Source organism: Rhinichthys klamathensis, unplaced genomic scaffold (assembly GCF_029890125.1).
Source record: "Rhinichthys klamathensis goyatoka isolate OS25496 unplaced genomic scaffold, OSU_Roscu_1.1 h1tg000114l_1, whole genome shotgun sequence".
In the NCBI taxonomy this organism is placed as follows: domain Eukaryota; kingdom Metazoa; phylum Chordata; class Actinopteri; order Cypriniformes; family Leuciscidae; genus Rhinichthys; species Rhinichthys klamathensis.
The window spans coordinates 1,700,352-1,719,862 of record NW_026606651.1 but is presented as its reverse complement, the minus strand read 5'-3'; the positions used below and the strand labels follow the sequence as shown (position 1 = coordinate 1,719,862).

The window sequence follows — 19,511 nt, the reverse complement described above, 5'->3', positions numbered from 1 at the left end:
TTTCAGCAAATGGTACTGGCAAACTTCACATAATTGAAGAAAGGATGAATGGGCAAATTTGACGAGACATTCTTGACAAAAATCTGCTGCCATCTACCAGGATGATGAAGATGAAACGAGAGTGGACATTTCAGCAAGACAATGATCCCAAACACACAGCCAAGGAAACTCTCAAATGGTTTCAAAGAAAGAAAATAAAGCTGCTAGAATGGCCCAGCCAATCACCTGACTAAAATCCCATTGAAAATCTATGGAAAGAACTGAAGATCAAGATTCATAGAAGAGGCCCACGGAACCTTTAAGATTTGAAGACTTTGTGGAAGAATGGGCCAAACTCACACCAGAGCAATGCATGCGACTAGTTTCTCCATACAGGAGGCGTCTTGAAGCTGTCATTACCAACAAAGGCTTTTGTACAAAGTATTAAAGCTCCTGTAGGTAACTTTTAAAAAACATGTATTTGCTAAAACTGTCATTATGTCCTGACAGTAGAATATGAGACAGATATTCTGTGTAAAAATCAAGCTCCTCTGGCTCCTCCCAGAGGTCCTATTGCCATTTGCAAGAAATACACGCTCCCGGTCAGAAACAACCAATCAGAGCCAGGGGGAGTGTCTTAGCACTGTCAATCACGCTCGTGTACGCGCTGATCGCACCCCTCTCTTGCACAGCGCGAGCACCGGAGCGCGAGCCGTCGTTCAAACTCAAGATTGCCGGCGTGCTGCAGCTGTGCTTATGACGGAGAAACAACCTAAACTGCCAATTCTCGAGTGACACCTGCTCATAAAACAAAGAGGTAAAAGGAAAAAGACTGATGACGATAAACAAGCGAAAAAGAAAGAATTACACAGTTGACTCGGTGTCAAAACTCTAGCCGCATAACATGTAGATAAAATGTCACGCACTCTGCTAAGCAACATGACAAGCCAGTGAATTAGCAGGTTTCAATTGTTGCTTAGCAGAGTGCGTGACATTTTATCTACATGTTATGCAGCTAGAGTTTTGACACCGAGTCAACTGTGTAATTCTTTCTTTTTCGCCTGAAATAATGTACTAGCACACCTTATCTAGCATTATATATCGCTAGAATAATTACTTACATACTGTAACGTTAGTTACCGTTATATTAACGTTATCTTACTAGCTATTTATAACTTATAGAAAGAGTGCAACGTTATAAAATTACATGTAGGCTATTGGAAAATACATAATGATTTGAGGACCAAGTTTGTAGTCAAAGTATGGGCAGGCCATAGTCAATGTAAAGCATATTATTGACGTTTAGTCCCTATTAGTGAATGTGCCATATAACTTTTTATCCGCCGTCATCGGTGGCCCTGTTTACTAGCCTGCGCGTTCACGACAGGCTCCGCTGTGGAGGGCGAGCTGTGGAGGGAGGGCTGTAGCGCAGCAGAGAGCAAGGGGGTGGGACCTGTAAGTTGTGCTTGTTCAAATTTTCAGGCTAAGTCAACGTTTTCTCCAAACTCCCTACTGCAGCTTTAAATAAATATCAGTAAGCGTGTTCAATACTTTTTCCCTGTGTCATTCATTTCACATTATTACACATAACTTAATTTCTGAACTTATTTGTTTTGGTTTCTTTGTATTTATGGATTATTGTGAAAAATTCATGTCAATAGCACCTTTGGAAATATATTTACTGAGAAAAATGGTGACGTGTTCAATACTTATTTCACACGCTGTATATATATAGAGATTTTTATTTTTAATTTTTTTTAAAGCCTGACACTCAAGGAAAAAAAGAAGTATCCATCATGATTCATTGAAATCAGCGAGACACGATTCTGTCATGAAGGGTTTTTAGGAAGTTTTTCACATGCATGGACATGCCATACACAGAACCGCTATTGTCACGGCCTTGCCTGGCTCCTCCTCCTGGCTGTGTTCTGTGTCTGTCTCCTACAGGTGAGCTGGGTGCAGGTGTTTGGAGTTGTGCTAATTAGTTCCTGGTCTGGGCCTTTAAAGATGCTTCAGATGAGACCGGGCAGAACCAGCCTCCGTTTGCATCTCTCCCGCACCGTTTAGGATTTTTGTTTTGCTTATTCATTTCATTGCACTACACTGATTGCTTACATGTTTATTTTTGTCAAAGCCAACTTCATTACTGGCTGTACAAAGTATATTCTGTTAAAATTCTATTAATTTAATAAATCTAGTATATTCCTATTCCGTGTGTGACCTTTCCCTATACTCTGTTGCTTGCTTTGAGCCAGGCTCGTAACACTATACATAGAGTACATTAATGATGATGTAATCCATCAGTGCAAGCCAGTGAAGTCCCCGCCACCACAATTGTATGTTCACATATGACCTCATAGTAAAAGAAGTAGTATGAGGAACTGGCCAAACTATTTCTGCCAGCAATTTCCTTGAAGTACCCTTAGATTTTAAGCTAATATTTAAGCGTTTTATTTTCAAATTATACATTGCCTATATACTATAGGGCTGTATGATTTGGCCCAAAAACATTATCTTGTAGTCATTTTGTCACATATTGCGACTAGGGCTGCCACTTTTGTGAAAAAATCCTGATCGATTTTTGAGACATAAATGTTCATTGAATCGATTGTAAAATCGATTTTCCATGTCTAAAGACGTTTACATTTTCAGCGCCAAATATAGGCAAATCCACGGACAACTAACAGGCATTAGGACGAACGTAAAGAGTGCGCTTGAGACGCGCACAAGTCAGCAATATTTCTGATGATTTATTGGCATGAAGTTTCGTGCACAATGACAAACAGGAGTGCAAGATTCTCGAAAAACAATAAGCAGAGTGGACTGCCATAACATCAATGAAAAACATTACTGCAGGCTTCAATATGGCTGTGTTTATGATTAGAAATGTCAAACAAATTTCGCCTACATAGGCGATTGTAGGCCGAATCTGTATCTGTATGCATGAGACTGTCTGAATACCGGCAGAATTCACATTTTTGTTGTAAAAAGAGACACATTATGCAGAAGTGAAGTATAGTATAGTTTGTATGTGTGTTTGTCAGAGCCTGCAGTTGCTGTGTGACACGCGTTCGCTGCGGGCGTGTCATGACGAGCTGGACGCGCTCCGAGAGAAGGCTGTTAAAATCGATTCCCTATTTTCGTTTTCGATACTTGTGTTGGTTGGTCCGATCGATTGTGCAATCGATTTTCGAACATAAAGTGACAGCCCTAATTGCGACTGTGTTTGTACTGCAATATGACATTTCATTTCATATGAACATGGCTCATATTGCTACTGCAAAGACATCTAGACACAAAAAACACAAAGGCTACAGACCAAAAAACCAACACACACTACAGCTTACAATACAAATGTTTATGTCTTATTCTTCACTTTCAAATGTTCAAACCCTTGAGCTTTTAACATGTCAAATCCTCAAGCTTTTATTTTGGTGGGATATTGGCGAAACACAAACGTTGGAAATGCAAATGTGAGTACAAGTAAAGCGAATAGCGCACATTTCATTCCCAAATGCACTTTAAAATCACAGCGCTTGCAGAGATGGGGTTTTACTGTGAGTCGCTCTGAAAAAAACAGTATTATAAGCTGAATTATGTGTTATAAACATAATTCTCTTCACTCTAAAAAAATGCCTTTAATTAAATCGCAGTCTTTGATTTGAATATTGCAATTTAAAAAGCTATATTTCAGTTTTATTTTAATTTAATTATGCATTTGCATTTATTTATTTTAATGTTACTTTGATTTGATTTTCTGCTGTAAGTAAAAGTTTAGCTCAACTCACACAACAATATTTATTTTATAATCTTTTATTTATTATGAGAAGAAAGAGACACAGTTTCTGCTAAAATTCTTATGGGTTTCCAGGAAAAGTGGAAAAGAATAGGAAACTGATTTAACATGACATAATGGAAATAAACAGAGGCGATGTTGCAGAAATCGTCCAATCAGAGCAGATTCAGAAATTCTTCTGTTTGCCGATTACTAGGCAACCACATGTCCTCCCTTTGGTCAATGTCACGTAAATTTCAAAAATAATTCAAATATACTAAATATAAATGCACTAAACTATGCATTCTGGACCTCTACAGACTGTAATTTAAGTAATCACAAAATAAACCCAAATTTATAATGCACTTATTTTGTATTATATTGAACATTGGGCACCCTGATCTCTAGAGGATTAGAAAACCCCCATCGGTTGACTATTACATAGAGCTCAAACATTATGTGTAACAAAAAGAGAGAGAAAATATCAAACTTACCAGAGCATGATCAAAGCTGAAGGTGCTGATGTAATACGCTGATATATCACTGTCTGCAAGAGGCTGGGAGATCTGAGCAACTATCCCACATTCATCTGCAAAAGGAGACAAAGAGTGAGATAACAGTCAATATTTGGAATAAATAAAAATTTCTGATTTTATATATACTTATATCGCCCAGCTAAACAAATTTCGCTATTGTCTGGACTAGTGATTGGATCAGAAAGAAAAACATTACATTTATATACATAGGCATCCTAACTAAATACTTTTAATATGCATTATCAAATAATCCTGAAACATATGCATCACAGTTTCCACACAAATATTAAGTGACTGATTTTGAATGCTCGTCATAGTCAGCAACTATGTGACATACAAAACGTTGACTACATGGAAAGTGCATGAAAGACTCACAATTTTAGGCCGGGGATTCCCTAACTTTTGTTGTAAGCTTAACCCCTTTGCCGTTAAATATTGACTTAATATAATATTTCAATATTTTAACAACACATTTGCAGTTTCACAGTTCTCTAATGCTGGTTATGGTCACATGTAAACAACTATTTTATGGCTTGGTTTCACAGACAGGGTTTAAATTAAGACAGACTTATTCCTTAGTTCAATTGGGACATTCAAGTAGCTTTTATAAATGTGCCTTACAAAAAAAAAAAAAACATTACTGGTGTGCATCGGGAGACAAATCAATGGCACTGACATATTTTAAGATATGTCAGTGTAAGTTGCTTTCAGTTAAAACAGCTCAAACATGCATTTATGCTCAAATATGCATTTAATTAGCATGTTTGTGAATTTTGACAGTGGAGCAATGAATGGAGGGGTGTGTTTGAGTGGGTTGATTTCAAATATCAACAGTGCTCAACAACAATTCTCAGAAATTGCATACTACCCCTTTAAAAGTGTCCCTATTATGCTTTTTCAGATATATAATTGCATGCAGTGTGTAATATAGCTGTTTGTAAATGTAAAAGGTCTGGAATGTTTTAAAGATCAAAGTGTACGATAAATGGAGTTATTGACAATTGACAGTTATTAACAAATTTGCATAATTTTTGCATAATGCAAATCCAATTTTCGCGCACTTCCAAAGGATGAGGACTCGGCCTCGAATTGATACGGTAAAACCGACGCCATCGTAACTGTCCATATCACTGTGCATCAAGTGCTGAGGAAGATCCAGAGCTGAAATTCAGATATGGTAATGGGTGTTTGGTTTTCGAAATGCAATGTAAGCGGTAGACCAATAACAACAGACTGGGCCATCTGACCAATCAGAGCAGAGTAAGAGGGGTTTAGAGAGACCGAATCCTTTATAGAAGCGTCTGAGAAAAGAGGTGATGCTGCAAATGCAATGTATGTTGTGAGGTCAATAAGAGTGTTTTTTGACCTTGGATGCATGTAAACCTATCATAAGAAACTCCAAAACAAAATTAGGAACCTTTAAAACAGCATATATGGGTGCACTTTTTCAATTATTAGAAAAAAAAAAGAAAACAATTATTAAAATGTGAATTTTTATATTGATGCCTTGCAATACTGAATGAATTGTACTTTAAGTACATTATTTTTTTCTTTTCTTTTACTTAACTAACTGTAATGCATTGTGGGATTGTTGAAGGTCACATGGTGCCTTTGAATGTGTCTAAAAGAAAGCTCACCGAAGCCGAGAGGCTGCCCTCCTATTCTCACCATCCTCCAGAGCTCACCAGAGGAGCTGGTGAAGAGAAGATCAGCTGGGAATCTGACACAAACACACATTTTTATTTTTTTGAAATGTGCAACTAAAAAATCTTTGATATCACCCGTTCATGACTGTGTGAGGGTCTTACTGTCTCTGTGCTTCTGTGTCCATCACCAATGAGACGTATCCATCAATCAGAGAGAAGGAGAAGAACTTGATGCATTCCATGTCCTGATCAACACTGGCGCCCTCTTTAGGACTGCAGGAGAAAAATGCATGAAAAAAACTCAGTGTCAACAGCACACACATAAAAATGCTCATTTTTCTTATTTCAATAAATGGATTACTTTGGAATGGGATTTTTTTTTTTTTTTTATATATATAATTGTTTTTGAAATGGAACTCGATTACATATTCCACATTATTCAACTTATCCCTTGACATGAAACAGGCAATTTCTTTATTTTTGGCTCACTTTTCTATGTCTCTGTGTTCCAGGTCTTATACAAAACATAGAACCACCATTTTACTCAAGATACCTTCAAAGGAGCGAGCAAAGATGAGCATAACTAATGTCCCTCGCATTTCAAGATTATTATCTCAACGTTTTTTTTATTTTTCTTCTCACTAAAAATGTAGATAGATTAGCTGATTATCTTAAAAGTCCATAGATATCGCTGTCAGGTCATACTGCTGTTAACACTTTATCCCACAAGCGGATGTGATGAGACCGGTTTCAGGTTTGGTCATGTGACGTTCAAGATATAACCCATTAGACAACTTACAGTATGTAAGTTATACAAGCAGGCAAATTGTGAGATAAACTGAAATTAGTTCAAGACGCCTCTTGGTGGCAGTAAATACCAATCAATTTGGGCCTGCTATTGTTGGTGCCAATCATGTGGAAATGAAATGCAAAAGTCAAAGCAGTGAAAACAGCATCACCACATGCCTTTGCAGCAGCGTGTTTCATACCTGTTCGAGTAAAACAGAACATCTATGAGGGTGGTGGCGATCGCTGGCAGAGTATCCGGATCCAAACTCATTACGCAAAACTGATTCTCAGGAATCAGCACTGGATGAACTGTGGCATGCGGAACTAAACACACACAAAATAACACTTCAAAATGTCAAAAACAATACTACCACTTGGAATACTAACACTCAATCAACGTGTCAATACAAAACACTGGTAAAAATTATGAATTATACAAAGAAATGGGGGGGGAGTCAAGTGTTAATGACATCAGGGGCCAGATTTATTAAACAGGGCAAAGTGAGAACGCAATATCATAAAAGCGTTGATGGGAGTGGGAAGTTCTGAGCGTGATCCACTGACGACAAACAAAATAAAGAACACAGACGCAGTCGGATCATTTCCATAATGACAATCTACCAAGAGCAGCGCAAATTAGCGTCTGGTTTAAGACATGCTTTTTTTGGGGCGATAAATAATGGTGCAAATACCAGTAAAATGACGAGCGCAAACCGTAGTAAATCACCTTGCATGATTCATTTAAATACTTTCCTCCCATACATTTTGCATCTGAAAGGGAAACTCCTGCAAATGCATATTATGCAATAACGTCAGCCGCAAAAATAACCCCGTCCGCACCTTTTCAGAGCCAATTCTTCACCGCGTGTCTTTAGGAAATCCTGACAGTAGTTTTTTTAATGCCGTTTATTTTTAAGATGTTAGTTAATCTGCCTTTAGATCTTTTTATACCAGGGAGGAAGTTTAGAAATATTAAAGCTACAGTATGTTTCCATAGTATAATTAACTATTCTTAAAAAGATCAATTTTACAATTTCACATTATTTGTCCTCTTTAAAAAAAAAAAAAAAAAATACACTACCATTAAAAAGCTTGGGGCCAGTATGATTTTTCTAAGTACTTTTATATTTATCAAGGATGCATTAAACTGACCAAAAGTGACAGTAAATGCATTTATGTTACAAAATATTTATATTTTAAATAAATGCTGTACTTTTTGTACTTTCTACTAGTCAAAGAATACTAGAAGATAAATTTGTCTCCATAACAATATTAGGCAGCACGAGGGTTTTCAACATACAGTAGACACTAAAAAGAAATGTTTCTTGAGCAGCAAATCAGCATATTAGAATGATTTCTGAAGGATCATGTGACAACACAAATTGAATAGATTTAGTTTTTACTGTATTTTTGATCAAATATATGCAGCCTCGAGACTACTTTCATCATACCAACTCCAAACTTTGAACAAAAGTATATGCCTTTCCTTTATCCACTCTCACCCTCTCTTCCGTTTCGCTGAAGGCCGTTGCAGGCGTCCTGACTGTGGACAGGCACGGACTCTCCCCCCTCTTCTCTGAAAATATTAAACTCCTCCACTAGAGTCTCCACCACCACCGAGAGGTCTTTCTCCCGCACCTAAAACACAAACATCCAGTTCAGTAAGTTGATCAAATACATTTTTATATAAAACTCCTAACAGCACTCCCTGAGGTGGCCATGTTTATTTTGTACTTCAGTTTTGTAGTGTTATTGCATTTTTAGCACTTGTTAAAAAAACCGGCAAAACTTTATTTGACAGTGTCCTTGTTAAAGATGTTACAGTACATGTAGTTACTATAGTAATAACTGTAAATTATGCATAACCCTAAACCTAATCATAACACTATAGTAAGTGCATGTAGTTAATTAATATTTCTCAGTACTTAAATGTATGACAAGGACACCAAAAAAAAGTGTAACCAAAAAAACAAGCAAAATTGAATCAAACAGTTATGAAGATTAAGTTTTTAGTTGTTGTTGTAGCACCCCCTGTGGGTGACTATTTGGTGCCAGTCTTCTAAATGTCTTCTTTTTTGGAGGGGAAATCAAGGTCAAGGATTCAGAAAAAAAAGAAAAAAAGAGTTCTGATTCTAGCACATAAATCTCCAGACATCATCACTTTCATTACACATCTACCAACTTATTGAAAACAAAAGGGGGTCATAAAATTGTAAAACATTTACAACAAGCAGGTGTGTTTTATGTTAGAGCATGTTTCCTTAATACTTTATTTATTAACACTGTTCTGTGTCTCTGGGTTCAGCCAAATGTCCGGCAGCTCCACTTCTGTGTTTGTTGCTTTCTCTGCTTAGTAAATCACATTCACAGCACAAAGCTATTTTTCCCCAACAACAGATAAGCAACAAATACATACAAATAATTATGAAATAATACTGCTGCGTTCCGGTCATGTCAGAGTTATCATAATTATCAATATCTAAAATAAATAAATAAAGTTAACATTTAAGTTGGAAAGTTTATGGAAGCTTTAACTTCTCCTTGAGGGTTGTGACACGTAAAGAATATGTCATATGACATGCAAGAATAAATATTAAGGTCCCCATGAATTCAAAATTGACCACACTTACTTTGTTTGCCTAAATTGATCGTTTTGTGGTGAACAATTCATCCATGCAAGTCAATCCACACAAAAAAATGTTTTGCCTTTGTAATCTTTAATCAAAATCTGAAATGTCCCCTCCCCTCTGCATTGGAGGACCTTCCCTGATGACTTAGGTTTGACGGTTTGGGCGTCTTCTTAACATCCGTAATCACGCCCCTCCAACTGACAGTAGACAGGCTGAATGAAAACACCTACTTTTCTAGATCCAATCAGGTGCTAGTTGAAAAAAAAGCCACGCCCACTATTTTGCCTCATTTAGTATTCCGTTTCTCTCGGAAATACGTCACAACACTGGAGAAAAGTCGTTTGCAACTTCCGGTTCACGGGGACTTCAAGGATAGTCACTGACACAATACTTCCAGGCTAAACTCATCCAATTATTTCTAGGAAAGTTGCTGATAGGCTTGAATAAGAAATATGTTTGTTATTAGCTATGTTTCTATTAAAAAAAAACGCTAATTTAACTTGTGCACAAAATTGGAATATTGCATAAAACATTTGCGAATAAAGTTTCCATCCCATGTGTTCAAGAGAACAAAACGGTCACTAACTTCCTGGGAAATGGGTGCAAAATATCTGTAATAAAAATGGAAGTGTATGCAATCGGGGAGACCACTGTGGCTACTTTATCCTACATCATAAATGACTAGAATCTCAGAATGTGCAGACGAAATGCAATAAACTCTGTCATGCTATGCTGGTGTTTGGGAATGCAATAGGGGTGTAACGCCGGTACATGTATTCGTCCTGAACCGCCACGGTTTGGTGCATACAGTCAAACACCGAGTACAGTCAGTAACAGGTGATCCACACTCCAATCCAGAATGGGTCACGTGCAGTAATGCAATGCTGTCTGCTAACTGCCACAACAGGAAAAAGAGCAGAAGAGGAGAGAATCTATGCACCAACCCAAAACAATGGGTGCTTCTCAATACTCAATTTGACGATGACCTCAGCCATTTTAAAGGGCATCTCAATTCTCTAATTGACCTATGGCTAAGCCACGCCCCCAAACGCGATGAGCCAATCACAGTGCGCATAGCTAACCTAATACACTCGGACATTCTCTGCTTCCACGTCCATTGAAATGCATTGCAGTTAGTCAGTTTTCATTCGTTTTTATATGTTTTTTCTTGTCATTTTAAGTTTAAAATGGTCAAACGGTGTGCATGGGGTACATGCAACTCCGACACTCGGTATCCCGAGAGGCAGGGCGACGGTGTGTATTTTTTACCCTTTCCCAAGCCACATCTCAACCGAGATAAGTGTCTGCTCTGGATAAATTTATGCGGTAGACCACAACACCAACTAAACGTGGATAAATTAAACAAGGATGTCTACATCTGTTCTAAGTCAACAACGTATTTGAACGTTATCTTTAACATCTCTAACGTAACGTTAGGCAAGGCAAGGCAAGTTTATTTATATAGCACATTTCATACACAATGGCAATTCAAAGTGCTTTACATAGAAGAAATTAAAATAATCAAAACAAATAAGAATAATTAAAACAGTTTAGAATAAAAAATCAAATAAAGTAGTACTGGTCCACCCCTAACTGAGATGGAAGAGATTGAGCCGGTTTACGGTGCCACTGGACCTCTAGCCCAGGGACGTACTCTGCTGGGGTGGTGCTACACCAGTAATGCCCAGCGGGGCCCCCACAGAGCACGCTTCGTGCGCTGTCTGCTGCCGTTACCCTTAACGACGCTCTCAGCGACTTCTTATACAGCAGTATAACTTACTCCTTCACTCGCCTCATCGGAGTGAAGACTCTCCCGCTCTCCTTCAAAATCTCTTCCAGAGATTATAAAAATAAATAAATTAGAAATTAGAAAACAAACAAAGACAAAACCAGTACAGTAAAAACAGTCGGACGGACAGTGGCACAGTGCTCATTCAGTAAATGCATAGCTAAACAGATGTGTTTTGAGTCTGGATTTGAAAGTGACTACTGTAGGAGCACATCTGATCTCCTCTGGAAGCTGGTTCCAGCTGCGGCTGGCATAATAGCTAAAAGCAGACTCTCCTTGCTTAGAGTGAACCCTTGGTATTTCTAGCTGATGTGATCCTAATGATCTGAGTGATCTGTTAGGTTTATATTCAGTGAGCATATCTGCAATATTTTGAGGTCCTAGCCCATTGAATGATTTATATACCAGTTATAATACTTTAAAATCAATCCTAAATGTAACTGGGAGCCAGTGTAAAGACCTGAGGACTGGTGTGATGTGTTCATATTTTCTGGTTCTGCTCAGAATCCTGGCAGCAGCGTTCTGTATGAGCTGCAACTGTCTTATGGTCTTTTTAGGAAGGCCAGTGAGGAGTCCATTACAATAATCCACCCTGCTGGTGATAAAAGCATGCACAAGTTTCTCTAAGTCTTGATTGGAAACAAAGCATCTAATTCTTGCAATATTTTTCAGATGATAGTATGCTGATTTAGTTATTGCTTTGACATGACTACTGAAACTAAGGTCTGACTCTAGAGACACACCAAGATTCCTGACTTGATTTTAAGTTGTTAGACCCCTAGCGTCAAGGTATGCATTCACCTTGAGAACTTCATCTTTGTTTCCAAACGCAATGACTTCAGTTTTGTCTTTGTTTAACTGAAGAAAGTTTTGGCACATCCAACCGTTGACTTCATCAATGCATTGGCACAGGGAGTCAATGGGGCTGTAGTCGTTAGGCGATAGGGCTAAGTAGAGCTGTGTGTCGTCTGCATAGCTGTGGTAAGAGATTCGGTTCTTTCTCATTATTTGGCTCATTGGGAGCATATACAGGTTGAACAGGAGTGGTGCAAGAATTGAGCCTTGAGGGACTCCGCAAGTCATGGATGTCCACTCAGACTTATGGTCTCCTATACTCACATAATAACCTCTCCCTTCTAAGTATGACCTGAACCATTTTAGGACTATCCCAGAAAGCCCCACCCAGTTTTCCAGCCTGTCAAGAAGTATGTCGTGATCAACAGTGTCAAATGCAGCGCTGAGGTCGAGTAGTACCAGCACTGATAATTTGCCTGTATCAGTATTTAAGCGAATATCGTTTATTATCTTTATGAGCGCTGTCTCTGTGCTGTGAAGCGATCGGAAACCAGATTGAAAATTGTCAAAGTATCCATTTGAGCTTAAGAATTTGTTCAGCTGATTGAAGACAACTTTTTCAATGATCTTGCCTATGAAAGGAAGATTTGAGATCGGTCTATAGGGACGTCCCGCGTGACGTCACGCCATTTGGAGCAGCCATCTTGACGGTATAGAAAATGCTAAACCGCCGGTGATAATACAGCTCGTCGCGAAATATTCATATCATGCCCGAGCGATGCTGTGCATTTGGATGCGATCAGATACGTGATCATACAAAAGGAATATCTTTATACCGTATCCCAAAAGAAACAAAACGGAGAAAAGTGGTTGGCGGCAATAAACAGGCAAAACGCATACATGCATTCCTAGATCAGTTAATTCGTTAGGCGGCGGCCTATTATCACATTACATTCTTTCGTTTTCAAATACCAAAAGCTGATCTTGTATTTTATTTGACACTTCTTATAAATCGTTAGAAACACAGGTTGAGACAAGTATAAAAAAGAATATAGGCTATTATTTCGTTTTTCTTGGATCAAACTAGATTAAACAAATTCATTAAAGATACACTTAATTAGGGTGATCAACAGTCCTGTTTTACCAGGACATGTCCTGTTTTCACGTCCTGTCCTGGCCGTCCTGGCTGTTTTTTATAAAGTGATGAAAATGTCCTGCTTTTCAAAAAATTGCTTGGAAAGATCAGCTCTACAGCAAAATATAGATGGGCAAACAAGGACGAGGAAGAAAAACAGGATAAAGAGGAAGAAAACTAAAGATATAAATACATTTTGTTAGTTCGTTTTTGTAAGTTTGTGAGAGCTATTTTTGTTCAATTTGGAGGTATTTCTTTTAGTTATTTATCATTTATATATTTATTTTTCTAATACAGAAGAGACATTATTTCTATCATTATTTCATTGATTATTTTTTAAACCTGTCATAATAAAACATGTTGAGTAACCTCTGAGAAGCCTATCTGAATTTGTGTCTTGTAATATAACAATTTTCTATCCATACAGAGGAGGCTACTTTAAATGTATTAATTAATAAGGCATCTTTGAGTAAATATCGAGTATCATTTGAGTAGCCTATCTGTTTGCCGGGAGTGTCCTGTTTTTTGGTAATCAAAATATGCACTTAATCTTGTTGGTGATTTTGTTTTGTGTTTTCCCCTGTAAACTCAGTTTAAAAATTATTACAGGTACTATAATTTGATGAAAAAAATACATTGACCAACCTTTGCGGTGATGATTGAAAAATAATTTTCTTTTAATGAAGCTCCGGTGTAGCGTGATGGGATGTGAATAAGGTAGCTGTAATGTCACCGAACTCAATGTCAGGAAGTTTTTCTACACATTTAATGCCTGTAAAAAGAACTTGTGGTGCTTCATATGGATATATGATTCCTAATTCCTTTATCTTCCTCTTGTATATTTATTTTTGTGATGCTAATAATAAGTGTGATGACATGACGTGGTGGGGGAAAAATCGATTCTGTTCAGTATCGAGATATTTTGTACCATGATTTTGCGCATGCAATTATATCAATACTGTAGCGCAAAGTATTTCAATATTTAGGCTAATTATACTAATAATTATATTATTAGTATAATAATATACTAATAATTATATTATTAGTATAATATACTAATAATATATATTACCCACGGTAATGGATCTAAGAGTAGCCGATGGATGTATTCCGTCAAAATGGCTGACAAGCGGCTAGGGGTCACGTGACTGGGAGATCCCTATAGTTGCTCAAGATGGTCTTATCCAGATTGCTCTTTTTCAGGAGGGGCTTGACAACTGCAGTTTTCAGGGAGTTTGGAAAACTACCAGAGAGAAGTGAGGCATTTACCACTTCTAGGAGATCTGCTTCTAAGCTGTTTAACACACTTTTGAAAAAAGATGTGGGAAGTGCGTCAAGGGCGCAGGTTGATGTTTTAAGGTGCTGTACGGTTTCTTCCAAAATTGAACCTTCAATTTCTTCGAAAACAGACAAAGTAACTACTTTCTCAGGTTGTGGTCTGATCTGTCTGACCCCAGCGCTGTCTGGGGGTCTGATCTATCTGACCCCAGCGTTAGGCTAACATTAGAAAACGTTGAAGTTAGCTTCTAGCTGCGTTGTACATCATGTCACTTAGCTTCATTAACGTATCTTTAAATAACCGAGATAACAAATGTTAGCAATGTTGTGCTGAAAGATTCATGTAAATACTGCAGGGCGTGAACAATGCTGATCCTCTATCTTGTTGTCTGAGATGGTGATGGCAACGAGATGTGGTTTATCACGTTTACACTGTGACCTGTACATTTTTGCCTGGAGCTGAAGCTTTTCATCGACCTTCTCAACAATAAAATTATTAATATAACCCTCCAATGAATAGTTAAGGCCCTTTTGGTGACTTCGAGATGATATATAATCTTTCTGTCTCCAAAAATCATCAATTGCCTCCTGTGAAATGTCTCCTACTGTGACGGCGCCTGTCACGGAATGTTGACTGTTTTTTTCGAGTGAGTGGAGGGGGCGTGGCTTAGCCATAGGTCGATTGAACCGCGAGGACACGGGAAACGAGGAAACACAGGTGTATCCTTCCCTTGCATCCTAAGGGGTGGAGCTAAGACACGAGGAACGGAAACGAGGATCCACAAATAAGAAATGAGAAGCACCCGAGGAGTTCAGACGTGTTCAGAATAGCTTGCTAATACGCACTCCACTAACTTCACGGAAAGGAAACCGGGACGGCAGAAAGAAGCATTATTTTATAAAAGCAGAATGATTTGTTTTTATTGTGAGTGTACAACGACAAAAACAGACGAATGATGTCTTACTCTTATCTGTATGACGAAAACGACGTAGTATTTTAAGTTGTTTCCGCTGTTATAACGAGTACCAATTTGTGTCGTGGAAATTCAGTGAAGAAATATGCGAGTCCTATGCTTGTTGTTGTCATCTGTTGACGTTTGTACAAGCAGAATGTGGCGGTTGGTCGGCAGTGTTGTGTGTAACAGCGTTACAGTAACGCAACTACTTTTTCGGGTAAAAAGTAGTGTAACGCGCTACTACTGAAAATTTGGTAACGAAACGTAGTTCCTTTTTCAATTCGGCACAAAGTTACTTTTCCCAGGGACAGATTTGACAGCAATCTCCGTCATTTGACAGATTTGACAGCGATCGCCATCTCCGTGAACGCCTACAGAGGGAAATGCACATAATGGATTACATAATCAGAGATTAGCCTATTTCTTTTCGTTTTGAATTGTTTCGTTTAAAGACATTTCAAGCTTTCTATATATAGATATATTTCTCATGTCTGTGAGGCATACGCTGAGTTTCAGTTAATTTATGATGAGATGCTCCAGTTCACGCGCAACAAGTGACCGCGCCGGCGCCTCCATGTCATGATTATATTGTCTGCTATATTTGCTGCTTATTTATTAAATCCAGGCAATTGGTTGATAAAGAAATTGATTAAAATTAAGACACGATTTATACAAAACGAAATTCACTTTAAAGAAAGGCTTTCTTCAAAACAAAACTTAATGAAGTGGTCAAAATCATGTCTGACCCACTCATTGCCTCCGATATATTGCGCATCCATCTTACTCATGCTGTTCACTTTTCATAATTAACATAGATGAAAAAAATAACATTATAATATTTTAACAAATATGAAACTAAATGCTTATATCATGGCTACAACACATAAAGTAGGCCTAGACTCTCTATTTGTACAAATTGCTGCACATTCATTAAATTCTAAATTTTGCACACATAAGTTGAAAGGCATTTGTTTACGTGCAAAACCTATCAGCAACATTTATCAAGTTTTGATAAATGCATATATTAATCATTATGATACTAACATCATAATAAAGTAGGCTATACTATGTACAAAAAAATCAGATGAGCCTAGAATATGAACGCAACGTGTTTAATTACACATTAAGCATTTTCCTCCCATAGAAAACCATTATAAGAAGAACGCTTAATTTGGCTTAATGTAGATTAGAATATCCCCTTATTATGTCGAAATAACAAGATAAGTTTTTTTTTTGTTTTTTTTTCACCATGCGGTTCAGGACTTCCATAGAATACAGCCTGAATATAATTGCTTCCAGAAATTATTCTTGGGGGTGCTAACGGGGAGCTTTGGTCTTTATTGGGGGCTTTCTTTCTAGGTTTCAATCCATTAACGGGCATTTCTTTATAAATATTCAAAATTTTGATAAATGCATTATGCATTTATGGCATTATATATGGCATTTTGCATAGAAGAACTTTATGTAGGCCTACACATTTAGGAACAGATATTGGGTTCTGCCCAGTCAAGCAACATAAAAGTAACGTAAAAGTAACGAGTAACGTAAAAAGTTACTTTACATATGGGGTAACTAAGTAAAGTAAAAAAAGCTCAGCACCTCGTTACGCTCATGGCGTTCTAAAAACGCGGCGCTCCCATTGAAAACTATTTTTAAAAATACGCCAGCCGCGTGAAAAAACGCTTTGGTGGACACATGGCCTTTCAGAATTCAATCATGTGAGACACTTCAGGGAGGGAATTAAACCAGATCAAAAACAATTTTCAGATGCTGTGCAATGAAACTGATCCACTGGTAAGTCCAGTTATCCAATCACATCCACTCCTGGTCACATGAGTGTTGTGTTGCGCATTCCCTGATTGTGTTTCCATCGTAGTTTAGGAGCATGTCTTATCAGATAAAAACAATTATGTGCATATTTAGAATTTATGCGCACCTTGGCGTTTCCGCCCAGCCTTTTTATGCGATAATCCAACATTTGCAGTAAAATAGGTGGATGGAAACATAGCCAATGATCTCAAAGACACAACACACTCGCTTACCAGAATAAAGTCGGTCTGATACGTAGAGAGCATGAACACGGATACATGCTGCTCAGCCAATGGCGCAATAACGGACTTGGCGATCTTGGTGACACCCACGGCCTGTGAGCTGCTGGAGGCGTTGCCATTGGAGACGACATTGAGCGGGAGCCAAGTAGAGGCCTCCACCTGCAAGTGCTCGGACAGCTGTAGCTCTGGAACAACAGGAGGATGGATCAGTCCGTATCAATCAAATATACCAGTTTTAAACAACAGGTTTACATTCATTTCCAAACACACTATACGACATTTGTAGAGAAAACACCATTTTTAGTGGAGAACTTCATTGAGAAACTCATTCTGCACTGAATGATAGGGTGATTTTTACTTGGTGGATGATAATGCCTTGCATTGAAAGAAGGACTGATACATTACAGTTTAAAAGTTTGTGGTCAGTTTGATTTTTTTTTTGTGTGTGTGGAAATAATTTAATACTTTTATTCAGAAAAGATGCATTAAACTGATCAAAAGTGACAGTAAAAACATTTAAAACAAAATAAAATAAATAAATGATTACTATTTAAAATAAATGCTCTAATAATAATCTATACATCAAATAACAGTTTACACATTCCAATATTGATAATAAGAAATGTTATTTGAGTAGCAAACCATCGTATTAGAATGATTTCTGAAGGATCATGTGACACTGAAGACTGGAGTAATGATGCTGAAAATTCAGCTTTGATCACAGGACAAAAAATTCATTTTCAAGAATATTCAAATAGAAAACATTTTAAAATGTAATAATATTCCACAATATAATGGTTTTTTTTTTTTTTAATCAAACAAATGCAGTCTCGGTGAACAAAAGACTTCTTTCCAAAAATACTAAAATAAAAAAATGTATCTTACTGACCCCAAACTTGTGAACAGTAGTGCATCTTAGGATCTTTTTGGACCTCAACCAATAAGCAAACAAACTCTAGCATCATGGCAGAGAGATTTGCACAAGAAAACAGCACTCACTTTTTCTTCAGATAAACCCTATGCAATGAAACTAGTCCAATGAGATTACAGTATCACAGACTAAACCACAGAGCAGAATAGTAAGTTATTTCTCAAATACTGATTGTGTTAACACTAACTAATCCAGAGTCTATAATTATTCACAGAATTACAGCAGGAAGTTGCAAATGTCTTCGTGAGCAGGCATGCCACTTTGACAGCATAAGAGATCAGAAATGAACAGGGTGATTCTGTAACCAATTAACACCTCGCACAGGATTATACGTTTTAGACACACAGACCTCTCAAAATGAAAGAAAACATCTTGTTCTCGTATCAGAACACCTGCAAACAAACACTGCCTCTGAAACTTTGTTCCTATATAGTCGTTTTTGCCTTCCTGTAGACAATGAGAAGAAAAGGTTTTAGCTGTAGAGTCGCAGGGGTTTGTCAGCACAGAGGAAACAGCTGTTTGGATCAGAGGCGAAGGACAGGGTTACAGAGGGGCTCGATGATAACAGCCAAGAACTCAGTGTGCTGTTCACCTGCTCACTGGTCAATGCTCCAGAGCCAATAGAGATCGTTTGAGGGATTGACAATCTTTTCAGGGATCAACAACAACCAGGATATTTTTCTGCTGGTCGAATTGGGTCAGTAGTTCAGATTTGCAGTTGCCCTGCTAATAATAATAATAAATTAATAAAACAAATAAATAAATAAATAAATGTTAAAATAAATAAATAAACGTTAAAATAAAAACATTTATTTATAAAAAAAAAAAATTATACTTTCAATGTGTCTTAGTTTGCTCAATAAATTGATCAAGTGACAGCAAAGGCATTTATATTCAAGTTACAAAGAATTTCATAAAATATTAAGCAGCAAAACCATTTTCAACTGAGCACCAAATCAGCATATTAGAATGATTTTGGAGAAGAAAAGAAAAAAATGTGACACTAAAGACTGGAGTGATGCTACCACACGAATAAATTGCATTTAAAATATATTAAAAGAAAATCGTTTAATAATATATAATATAATTACAACTAATTGATTACACATAAAATATAATTTAAAAAAAAGATTTAATAATTGTAATAACATTTGACAATATTGCTGTTTTTGTTGTTGTTGTTTTTTTAAATAGCATTTTGATCAAAGAAATGTAGCCTTG

At 37.3% G+C, this 19,511-nt stretch overlaps 1 protein-coding gene across 1 annotated transcript in view; it reads right to left on the bottom strand.

The window, feature by feature from the left end:
• The window catches only part of castor1 (cytosolic arginine sensor for mTORC1 subunit 1), a 29,125-nt gene that overhangs the window by 1,082 nt on the left and 8,532 nt on the right, over positions 1-19,511 (bottom strand). The window contains exons 3-8 of the mRNA XM_056254757.1: positions 17,351-17,544; positions 8,228-8,363; positions 6,926-7,049; positions 6,099-6,209; positions 5,928-6,010; positions 4,249-4,343 (exon numbers count right to left, since the gene is read on the bottom strand). Of these exons, the coding sequence (XP_056110732.1) occupies positions 4,249-4,343; positions 5,928-6,010; positions 6,099-6,209; positions 6,926-7,049; positions 8,228-8,363; positions 17,351-17,544 (743 nt within the window). The remainder of the gene's footprint in view (positions 1-4,248; positions 4,344-5,927; positions 6,011-6,098; positions 6,210-6,925; positions 7,050-8,227; positions 8,364-17,350; positions 17,545-19,511) is intronic.